The 12347-nt window shown below is 35.8% G+C and overlaps 1 protein-coding gene across 5 annotated transcripts in view; it reads left to right on the top strand.

Annotated features, from left to right (window-relative positions):
- The window catches only part of ELP4 (elongator acetyltransferase complex subunit 4), a 138136-nt gene that overhangs the window by 48679 nt on the left and 77110 nt on the right, over positions 1-12347 (top strand). For all 5 annotated transcript variants that reach the window (XR_005257156.1, XM_038138810.1, XM_038138808.1 and 2 more), the window contains one exon: positions 12025-12133. Coding sequence is in view for 4 of the 5 variants with exons in the window: in XM_038138810.1 (XP_037994738.1) it covers positions 12025-12133 (109 nt within the window). In the remaining variant the exon portion in view is untranslated. The remainder of the gene's footprint in view (positions 1-12024; positions 12134-12347) is intronic.

The following is a 12347-nucleotide window of genomic DNA, read 5'->3' on the forward strand; positions in this document are numbered from 1 at the left end:
CCAGACTAATTCTGGTTTTTATATGAAGTATATGAATAATGCATATATATATATATATATGTATGTATGTATATTTTTTGAAATTGTTTTCTTTCCTGTATTTTGCCAAATACTTTGCATGTTGTACTGTGACAGGGAGCTCACAAATTGACTCTACCTCGTTTCCTTCTTTTTCAGAAAGTTTAATTTTGCCTTTACCTTTCATATATTGTCCTTTTTTTTTGGCTGGTGAGACATTAAAATGATCCTCCCTATTTGATATTTTCTGTATTCTGGTTTGCATTTTTTCTCATGCTGCCTTCCTAATCTGTTTCTAAACAGTCACTTCCCTTTTTAGATAAACAGTAATGCTATTATTGTTGGTTCACTTTCCCTACATTCTCATGTCTGGTTTGACTCTTCAGTGATTGCAGAGCATTAAACAGTGATTTTGTTCTTGATGTTTTTCCCTCTGTGATACAAATGCACCAATGTGGCTCTTACATTATTCTAGCAATCCACTGCCTTAGATTTAATAACTTGGAATTGCATTTATCCAAAGATAATGCTCATTAATCCAGCCTGGTGGGACCGTTCATGATGTCCTGTAAGGCTGTATTTTGGTAAAAGAAACAAGTTTGCCAAAAAAGTCTGTTTGTGTGTGGAGTTTTTCCAGAGTAACTGGAAAAAAATTGTAGTCCACTAAAGCACACAGATTTTGGGGCTTTATTGATGGAACTTCTAGGGCAAGCAGTGCATGAAGAAAAAAGAAAATTCTCTTTTCTCAACCACAAAAATAAGAATACAGTATTCGGGAAGAGGATTTCAAGAAAATTACAAAAAAACTTATCCAATTATGAATTTTATTCAGGTGATGTGTGACAAGTTTTTACTTGATTGATATTTTCTACCGATTGAACATCCTCTTATCTTACACTGTCTGTCAGGTAATAAATATTGAGCTACTTACAAGTGTGATTAAAATAGTTGATGGAAGGTTATTTTTCAAGTCTTCCTACTGCTTCTTGAAAATGCATTGTGCCTAAGAAATCATATGGTACATTTGAAAAGGGAAAATTACTTCCATTTTTAAAAAATAGCATTGATCAAGGAGGGCAGCCTGAAGAGTCATTCCATTTGTTGTTACAATTTCCAAGTTTAAGGAATATTATAAAAGCAAGTAAGAATTCTTTTTCTGTGTTTTGATAATCAGTGCATTTAAATACCTAAATTTAGAAAAATATTTACTGTGAAATTGTGTGAATGAAAGGACTTTAACGTCACTGGTCTATAATGGAAAAGTCCTAAATTAGAATTTAAAATATTTTCCTGCTGTATTTTTTTCTTTAATTGCTAGAAATCATTGGTAAATCCAAGAAGATATTTCCCTCAAAATACTAAAGAATGCTTTTAATTCTATTCCTGTCCTTCCCAATTTTGTATCTCTTAAGTAGTAGTAGATTTTTTTGAGTAGATGATTGTATTCAATGGGGAAAGCATAGCACTTGTTAAAGCCATCCTTTATTTTGAACTTCAAGCTGGTATTACTGGTAAGGACTAAAAACCATATTAGTCAGCACGTACCAAGGGAAATTAATTGACTAATGAAAAGTCAGTATGAATAAGTCTTCTTACAGAGCCTGTCCTGAGAGTCTGAAGTTCTGTTTAGCAAGGTATTTTCATTATTTCATCCAGTAGGTTAAAAAATTAATTTCCTACAATATTAATGTTTTTAATTCACCCAAGTGCAGAAGTTACTGTAGGTTTCAGTGTAGAAAAATTCAGAAACAAACCTTTTCACATCCCAAGCCTTTTGTGTTCACACTGAGTGATTTAGCAGCTGAGCTCAAAGTCAAGAATCCATTGCTAATATAGGATTAAAAGATGTGAACTCCTATAGCTGGTGAATTTCTCACAGTTTGAAATCTTTATTCATATGACAAGAACTAAGAGTGATTGCCTACCTTAGAGCTCTCACTCCTGAGAGTTCACTGGTGTAAAGTGCTGAATAACCTCCAAATGAATTTGATGAGGTAGCTGCACGAAGATTTGTATTGAGATCCAACATAATGTGGGTTTTATATCATAATTCAGGAAGCTTTCAAATTTCTCTGCAATATAGAAACCATGAGGATTAAACGGTCTTAATATTTTTCTGTATTTTTTTTTACTTGTTTTTTAGTGTTGCATTTTGTTGTATGTGAGACATAGATTTTAACAGCTGTAGAAATAATTATCAAGAGTTGTAAGTTTATGACAAGTATTTTGGGTTATCCACATAGTTTTAAGGTATGAGTGTTTTGGTTTTTAGACATTCATAAAACCATCTTTAAAATTCTGACTGAGCAGGAAGCTCAGGAAAGTGTCCTATTCAAAATTTAATTTAAGAAACAGTATTTTTTTTTCATTTCTTTTATTGCTGATGGTATTTGCTAACCATGCTGTAGAAGAAATAAAAGTATTATGTGGTATCATAGAATCAGATTTTGGTTGCCAACATGCTGTGTTCTAGCACTACCACTTCTGATTTGATAACAACTACCCAAATTTCAAAACCAAATACAATATACGTCTGAAGCATGTTTTTGTCCCCACATATTAGCTGTCTGTTAACCAAATTAACTATATTATGGTGAATAGTCAACGCTGTTTGTTGAAGTGACATGCCTAAAACAGCCTTGTCATTTTAATAAATTTTTACTTTTTAGGAGGACACTATATACACATCCTCCCCATCTCTCTTTAATTAAAAAAACCCTCTTTCCCAAAATGCACGTGTCAAACTGGGGAAGTGCAGGAGCACATGCAACGTGGCAATTTTATTTTACACTTTAGGTGTATAAACTGAAAATATTCCTATGAAAATCAGGTGAGATTTAGAACCAAGTCTTTGAACTAGAGCATTAGAGCTAAACAGTTAAATATCCCATCACAGTATGGAGATAGTCATCTGTTCAAGCATATGGAATCTTTTGGCTACTGGACTAAGCAGTTAATATAATGCCCAGTGTCCAGACATGGACACAACTGTTATGGAAGCAGAAGGGAGGAGGCTCATGTATTGAGCCCATTTGGACACTGATAAGTAAAGATTAAAAGAGTGACTTCAAATAATACAGGGCAAAGGAGTTATTGCTTTGAGCAAGTAATTCTTTTAGAAAATGGAAGGTATGGCATATTTTTTCCAAAGCAGGTTTGTTTTTTTTGTTTGTTTGTTTGGGGTTGTTTTTTGGGTTTTTTTTGCTTAAGTTCAGGTTCTTGAGGGAAAAAAAAAAAAAATAAGCCCTGAGACTAGCATTAAATGTAGGGTTTATCTGTTCTGTTTCAGAATCAGAACAAAGAGCAAAAATTTTGTGTAAAACTGTTTTACATTTAAATCCTTGCATATCTCCATCTTATTTCCATTAAGATTTCCATCTTAAGTGATTTTCACAGAACCAAATATTGAGCTTCTGTGCAACGTGTGCTTTGGAACATTTTGATGGGAACTTTTGGTGGTGTTTAAAAATCCTGAAATTTCGGAAACCAGTTCTACCTCTTTTTGTTTAGACATTCTCTATTAATTAGAATATAATCATAATAAAAAGGAATACTGCATCTTTAATGATGTTTTTGTGCCTGTGTAGTTAAGCTTTAATGCTAGGGAAAAAAAAAATTAAATTAGCCTTGTAACCTCTTTCTCTTCCAGACTGATGATGGAAAATAAAAGCTCTTAGCCACAGAATGTAACACTCAGAATTAATATTTAATTAGACCAGCAAATTGTACACTGTGGCTGAAAGCTTCCAAAGAGTTGTTAGTGCCACAATTGACCTACAAGTTTAATAATAACTCACTTCTAGGAGCAAGTGCCAGTTCAGCATAGTGGAGCCACTGTAAGAAAGTCCTGTGAGATTAAAATCAGCAAACCAAATGGCAGGCGAGGATTCCTGGGATGGAGCCTTCTGGAAAGCTGGGAGCTGGAGTAGCTTTGCAGCCAGGATTCAGATGAGAACAGTGGGCAAAAAAAGCTGATCCCTCCTGTTCTGGGAGCTTCTGGTTGTAGGCCAAAATCTTAGAACAGATTTTTTTCTAAATGTTCTTACTGCAGCTATTAATTTCTATCACAAATCAAGTCATGAATGGCTTATCTTCATCTTTTAATTCAGTTTTAGTACGAACATTGTCGCTGAATTCGCTGGTCATGGATTTTACTCATGGAAGAAGGATACATTTTTGGTATGATGTGTCATTTAGTATGTTTGTATTGCAGAATGCTTAATTTTATAGCATCTTACTGCTACATAAAGGAGTCCTTGTTAGAGTAAGATATGACAAGCAATTTGTGGTAAGATTGTGAAATGTGTAAATTAAATATGATATGAGTATACATTGTAAAATATAATATTTTAAGGTTAAATAGCCTAATCTTGCTTTTCATTTTATGAAGAATTAAAATATAAAAGCCAGGAACTCTCCATTAAACATCCATCTGAGCCTTAATTCTGTGGCAAATTATTCTAGTGAAATAGGGCACCATAAGTTCAAAAATGTGCAAACACACAGCAACAGACTGAGGAAGGAGCACTCTGCATTATTTATTGGCTAGATCCTAAATAATTAAAGAAATGCCTACTCATTAGTTAAAAATTAAAGCAGGGGAGGCCCTTGCCAGCAGAGGGAGCAGTCATGTCTTTCCTTGGGTCCCCTTCCTTTCCAGCCCACCCATCATTTCCACCCTACCTCTCCTTATTGCCCAGCCAGTTTCCCATCTGGACCCGGCTCTGCCAGCCTGCTCCTGATGACAGCCTGTAATTTTGTACTGGATAAGGGATTAGTTTTTTAAATGGTTTTTATATTTCAGAATCTTGCCACTTGGTTATCAACACCAGTTAGGTGTTCCTTTTGATGCTTGTGTGCTGTTAACTGAAATAATAGTGCAGGTTCTTTTTGGTCACCTGGCAATAAAATGAGATTCACTGTTTAAAGAATTGAAGTTGCAGTGAGTGTTAGCCTTTCTAAATGGATAAGAAAACTGCAATGACATTTTTTTCAGGCAAAATGGCAACAAAAGGAACTCATGAATCTTTTTCTTACAATGAATGACTCCCAATGGAGTTCACAGGATTTTAGTTAAGCCAGTTGGTTTCAAATATGTAATTTTGGCAGTTCTGTTGTGGCTCTTTTGTACTATGACTCACTCTTCAGGCTGCTTTTGCATCTCTGTTTTATACTGCCCTATGACCAACTTGTAGCATGGCATATTTTCTGTGTTCACTTTTCTAGAGGAATCTACTCAAATGATCAGTTCATTTTTTCAATGCTTAAAGACAAGAAATAACCCATAGATTTCTAATTATATGCTTTTATAACAGTGAGACAATCTCATTAGTGAAAACCAGATCATGTTCAGGGGAGGTGCTGGGCTCATCTTAGCCCACATCTTGTACTGATTTCTTTCTTTCCTGCATGGAAGAAGGGCTCAACCAGATTTATTTCATCTCCTCAGTGCAGCAGGACTTGTGCAAGAGCCCCATGCCCCAGAACCACTCAGAGTTACCTGCAGCCTGTGCTTTCAGTCACAGAATGCTGAGGAAAGAGAAGAGAAAAGCACTGGGCAGGGTTCAGCTCAAAAAGTGTCACCCTTTAACACACTGCACATCTGTCACCTCTTTCAGCCAGACAATAACAGGATTTGCAGCACCCAGCTTTCTGGGCTCCCGCTCCCACACCATCCCAAATCCGTGGATGCACCTCCTGGAGCAAAGCTCAGCTGGGGGGGCAGGCAGAGCTGCAGAGGAAGGCTGAGCTGGGATCCCAGCTCACTCTTGACTGCCTTTTGGCTTTGGCCAGCTCGCAGGACACCTTTGTGCTTGTTACTGACTTGTAAATGAGGAATGCAGCACTCGCCTGTCCTTTGTGAAGCACTGGAGATCAACAGATGGAACATTTGATTCAAACTCCTAGACTTGGTTCATCTTTTTTAGGCTGCAGCAGCAACTGTTACTGACTTGCTTAATTAATCTCTCTTTAGTGAGCTCTCATTTCACTGGTGGCCTTCAGGTCTGCCCTTCAGTGGCAGAATGGACATACTTCTGATTTTGTAAGGTGCCAGGGTTTGCTGGCCTTAGATGCTCTCATAGCTCAAGTAATGCACTAGTCCCTCTTCAATGAAGATCCAAAGTTTGGTTTTTGGGGTTTTTTTGGGAGGGTTTTTTATTTGTTTGTTTGTTTTTGTTTGTTTTGGGTTTTGTTGTTTGTTTGTTTGTTTGAGTATGTGTTATTTACTTTTTATTTCCCGGCTCATTATTCTTCCTAAAAAATTACCAAAATTAATTGTGTACAGTGTCATCCACCTTCATCTGGCATTTTATGGTAACATGCAAAAACACTGCAGAGTTCCCACAGCAGAGACAACTATCAAGACGAATGTTATTAAAAGCAGCCTTAAAAGAACAACCAAAATCTGGAATTAATTTGTTGTGTAACATATTGACCAACAGATGCTTTGTTACTCTCTTCCCATTTTTATGAGTATGCTGCATCTAATTGCCTGCTCTTGTCTTCACTACTTGTCCTTTCTTTGCTTCTGCAACTTGTATAAAATTTTTCTGAGATATTCTGTACTGCTTTAAATTAGCTAATGTAACTAGCTATGTTATTTAGCTATTACAATATTTTATGTAATATATATTATAATATATACATAATGCATATATTATAATTTTATATTGTCTATTAGTGAATTTAATAATATATACATTATATATTATCTTTTATATATATATATAAATATATACATATAGATAGATAGATTATATAATTACTATATTATATAGTAATGTTATTTTACCTATAAGCAAATCAACCAAAATCAGTGTTTCTCTTGTTTCATCCATACAGGATATTATACCTAAGTTCTTTTGTAGTCAGTAGGGTTCTTCAAAGGTAAAAGAAGATTCCTAATCAGTCAGAATCCCCAGGTGTGGATTTCTCATCACTGAAGGCGTTGTGCTTTGTAGCAAATCCTCTAAGTTTATTTCTTGAGTCTTCCATGGCACTTGTGTTCGGTTTTCTTGTGAGATTGGTACAGATTTCTGCACACCAAAATTTGTTAATGGTCATTTTATATTCCCATGGCCCGAGTGTACATTCATTTTAGATCCAAAAGCCAACATTCAGTTAGGAAATGTACTGTGTGCAAGCACACCTAACCAGTTTGGGGTTGGAAGATGTATAGAATTTTATACTTTACAGTCTTTATTAATTATCAAATAACACTTTTTGGCAGAGGTTAATCATTTGGTTAATCATTTGGTTAATCATTTGGTTAATCGTTTATTTTGGGGATTTGTGAATAATAATAATGCATTAATACATTGAATCCTGCTATTATCCTATTATTATTTGTGAATAATAATCATAATAAGTGCACAAACTGGATCTCTCTATAAAACTAATACCAGGGGCCATTACCTAACTTCTTTTACCAAAAGAAGATGTATGGGTGATTCTGAATTTTTCTTGAGCAGTAATTATTAACAAATGGTCATAAATACTTAAGCCATGTTTCTTAATAATTTATATTTCCAATGTAAAGTCCTTTGGAGATGAAGTAGTAATGACAAGTGGTCAATATTTGTGTATTGTGAAGTCATTACTGCATCTTTGTGTGATAATCTCTCAAAAATATCAAGGATTGTTTCATTTATTGAATATCCAACCACTGTTTCTTTTTAGTTGAATGTGGTTGTCTCCATTATGGTGCTAAGCTTACTTCAGTTTTGTGACAGAATGTAACAGAATTTAAAAAAATAATTTTTTTTTTGCTTTTTGCTTTTCTTGAAACTTCACCCACCAAAATTTTCTTTAATTTCATAAGATTCATATTATTTGGCATAAACTTGCTTGGTGTTTATTACTGAGACCTTCTTTCAAATGAAGTGTCAGGATTTCTGGATTCACCTGTTGGTAACAACAGAGATTGTTGCCTCCAATTAAAATTTTACCTGGGCTTGGGAGAAGTATCTGAATTCCTCTTTGCTGTCATATGAAATACTTAAACTGGGTTTTGTCCCAGTACAAACAATACTTGTAAGTAGTGTTTTAGGTGATGAAATTGAAGTAGGATTCAATGTATTAATTCTTAACTAAATTATTTAAAATAAAACCAGTGAGGGGATTATATTACCAGAATGTAAAGATACAGAAGTAGCCCTCTACCAAAATATAGGCCTAATGGCTCTCTGAAAAGAGGTGTGCTCTTGAAATACCTTATTTTCAATGCAGTATGTGAATCCATATTAAAATTATGTTCATGTACTAATCAGAATAAAAATGCAAATATATGCAAAAAGTCCATGTAACTCAAGTATTTATATAGGTGGTAATTGTATCTTATTGGAGATCTTTAACATGAGTGTCTTATTTTCCTTTTAAATTCTGATATTGTTTGTATGTACTATGTAGAAAAGTTGAGGCTGTCCTAAGAAAAATTTCCACTCCCTGGCTTTTCTTTACTTATGCAGTGCAAGGACTGAGGATTGAAATATTTGCATTGTAGAAATGTTGTGAGGTTTTTAATTTTTAGAGACTGGCAAAATGAGAGGACGGATTTTGCGTGTTGGAAAAATTTTGACAGGAAATCAGGAGAACTAGAAATGAGAGCAGAGGAGAAAAGACAGATTTTTTTCCTAATACGGAATCCAGATGAACCAAGATTGATTTGATTAATAGTAGTAATGATAAAATTGTGGTGCATTAAGAACTCAATCCAGTAGAAGCACACAATATTAATTTCAGTGTGTAAGTTTGAGCATACAGGCTATGCATGAATTTCTGTTGGGGGAGTCCCATGCTTTGTACTCAAACGCAGAACACGATGCATTTTAAACAGCTGTTGCTGTAAACAAATATTTTTAAACAATATCTAAAACAATTACTCAAATTATTGCCCAAATAATTACTCAAAGCTATGTACCTTCTGAAAATAAATTAGTAAGACAAAGCAATCTTTTTCCATAATTGCCCTTCCCCAAAGCTGCCTAAACACGTGTGCAGTTCCCATTTCCAGAGCCAGCTCGCTACGTGGATTTTCTTGACATGTTTTGAAAGTACACTTTGGTTGAACCCAAATATTGCAAGTTTGCACTTAAAAGAAATTGTCTGTCTCAAACAGTAGCACAAAGTAAGATATAGAATGGATGCCCAGCCCAGCCTGCACAACAGGATTGCTACCATGTTGTTAGAATAATTATATTTTGGCTGAACTAACTAATTTATAAAAACTGCGGCACATCTAGCAAGACTGAAAACTTTCCAAGACTGGTTTTTTGGGTTGTTTTGTTGGTTTTTTTTTCATTTTTAGTGTAATTTAAAACAATACCTCTTCTAGCTGCCAACAAACTCTTTCCCTGAATCTCACCATTCCTGGCTTCCCTCCTAACCATGTCCTGGCTCCCCTCCAGAGCTGCCAAGTTTATGCCAGAAGCAGGAGGTATATTTGTATGGGGCTGGAGGAAGATCTGGAGCTCTGTTAAATTTTCCAGCCCAGATGGGGCAACATGATTTGTGTGTTTATGTCAGTGTGCCATACATCACAACTATCTGTGTGCTGACGTCAGCTTTGATCGGGCATTAATGTGCTGAACACTGCAAACTAGAAAATACATGATAGATACAGATCTATGGCAACAATGCCACATAAGCAAATGTCTCTTTGGTGTGGCCATTCACTGTGCAAAATATTTCCCGAGATACACTGCATTAAGCCAGGGGAATATTTTGATACACTTCAAAAGCAAAAACAAAATCAGCGTGGGCAAAGAGAGCACCATTTAAGAAAGCAAACCCTTTCAGAGGAAGACCTGAAACCCAACATATTAGGCAAATATTGAGGTGCTGTCCCTCACTTGAATCTTAATTTTGAATTAAAACCAAATAGGAGGATGCTATTCTTATGATTTGCAGGACTGTCAGTGGTGGGGATATGTTGCTGATGGTTTCTTTCCACAATTTTTGTGACCCATTGTTGCCAAAACTGGCAAGCAAAAACATCAATGGACAGCAAATTTTTTTTTCTAAGGATAGGATATTTTTTCTGTATCAGGAGTTAGGCTTTCTTTCCAGGAATCATCAGTGTTTATTTATTTATATAAAAGTTCTTTGTTTCTTACTTACACAAATAGCATCCAGCAGCCTCCTGAAGAACTGACAAAAGATGGTCATTTCTGGTCTGTGGGATTACAGAGGTCACTGACTACTTTAGATTTAGATTTATGCCATCTTTATGTGATTGCCCCCATAGAATAAAGATTCCATTAGAATATAATATATTGTCTCTCTCCTCCTAGAAGAGGAAATGATTTGCAAGCCAGCTTTACAATTTCAGGGGCAGATGCAATAGCAGGGTGTGGGGATTGGTGTGTGGGCAGTGTCCTTTTACCTCACATCACTTATGTTATTCCTCAGAAAGGAAATTCTGTAGGATGACACCACTTTATCATTACCCATGGCTAGATTTGTGGGTAAAATGGAAGTTCCCTGATTCCACAGGGATGGATGCTCTTGGCCTGTGCACAAGAGGCTTTGAAAAGAGCCCCCTCCCCAGGATTTGATGCCATCTGGCCCAGAAGATGGGGAAGGGAGGGGGTGTGAAGGTGCCATGGGATCTGTGGATTTAGGGCTGGTAACCTGAGCAGATTGGGCTGTCCCAGACAGACCACAACTTCATACAGAGGTCAGAAAACAGAATTCTGTTTATTCTTTGACAGGAGCAGGAGATTTTCACCTTTGCTGTCTGCTCTGTAAGCTTCTCTGTGGCTAGAAAATAAATAATGGTTATTGAAATGTGGGTTCATGGGAGCAGTTGGGAGGTTGATCACCATTTTAATAAACCTGAATGTCAGCACAGTGCATGGACTATTCTGACATGTCTGGGGATGTTTTAGTGTCTCTGCTCCTAACGGATAAAATGCTATTATGGAATAGTTTGTCAGCATTAAAATTTACTTTTCAGAATAAGCAGAAGTCATATAGTTTATGAAAGAAGTGCAAAATGTACAAAATACTTCAAAATTAATGAAAAATACCAAACTATAACCTGGAGCTGCAGAGTTAATTCCTTATAATTGTAGTGGGTATTTTGAGGTGATTAGTCTTGATACCCCTGAAGGTTTGATAAATGTAGCACCTACAAGCACTAAGAAGAAGAGTATTATACCAGCTGTCCAGGTACCTTTAAGATAACTATTTCTTATCTTCAAGAAATATTTTGATTTTTACCACAGAAATGTTTCCTTTTTTTCCTCATTAAATACTGACATCATCAAAGCATTTAAGAACATTTTTTGTGACTTACCTCTGAAGATCTCTGTTGTGACCTTTGAATGTCTCTTTCTGCTATATAAAATTGAGTAAAGAAAACCACGTGGAAAACAGCTTATTTAAGGCATATGACAGTACATTGTAGAACAAGACATAAGGCAGCACTTAAAAAATCACAAATATATTGAGAAATGGTAATGCTGATTGAAGCTTCAGAGTCATATGTTGGTGCAGAGAGAAACTTTTTAGAGGGAAAAATGCTAAGAAAATAGCATGGAGTTTTCCATGTTCCACTGATAGCCAAAATGAATAATTGTGTGGGTTCTGCTTCCTCAAAATATTAGAGATGATGTGCCTAAGTGTATTAAAAACCAAGGTTTTCAGAACCCAAACAAAAACTGGGCATCAGAATCACAGCAGAAATCAATGAGGGATAAGCCTAACACATGGCTTGTAAATATTGCTGATGTGAGCAAATGCTTGTTGTGAAGATTTAGGGAAATGTTAATTTAGTGCTAAGTTAGCCCTTTCATGGTTTATCCTTGTCAAATATTTGTTTCCTTTAGACACATACTTGAAGAATTTTTTTTTTTAAGAAAAAAGGCTTCTAACATAATTTCTAAGTATTGATGACCTATTTTCCCCTCACAGTTTGTCATTGAGGAGACCAAGGCTTGCTCTATGAACATTAATTACCTTTTTCATCACGTAGGATGTGTATTTTGTTTCCGTGTCTTACAGAATAAAGCAATTATGGAACGTGTAACAAACTTGTCAGATATGGTGGTTGGTCTTGAATCATTTATTGGCTCGGAGAGAGAAACCAATCCATTGTACAAGGATTACCACGGTGAGTTCCATCTTCAGCAAGGCAAAAAGTCTGCCCTGGGTGTTTCTAGGGCACTTAGCAGCTCACCCTCCAGTTGGGTATCTGCTCTGAAGCAGCGTTTGATTTCATTTTGGAATTATACCTCTTAAATGTTTCCCCTTGCCTAAGCAGCCTTGAGTTAGGGAAATTTTCAGCAAAGTGCATTAAGGCTGCAAAGGAAACATGGCAACTCCTT

The sequence above is a fragment of the Motacilla alba genome, chromosome 5 (genome assembly GCF_015832195.1).
Source record: "Motacilla alba alba isolate MOTALB_02 chromosome 5, Motacilla_alba_V1.0_pri, whole genome shotgun sequence".
NCBI classification, from domain to species: Eukaryota; Metazoa; Chordata; class Aves; order Passeriformes; family Motacillidae; genus Motacilla; species Motacilla alba.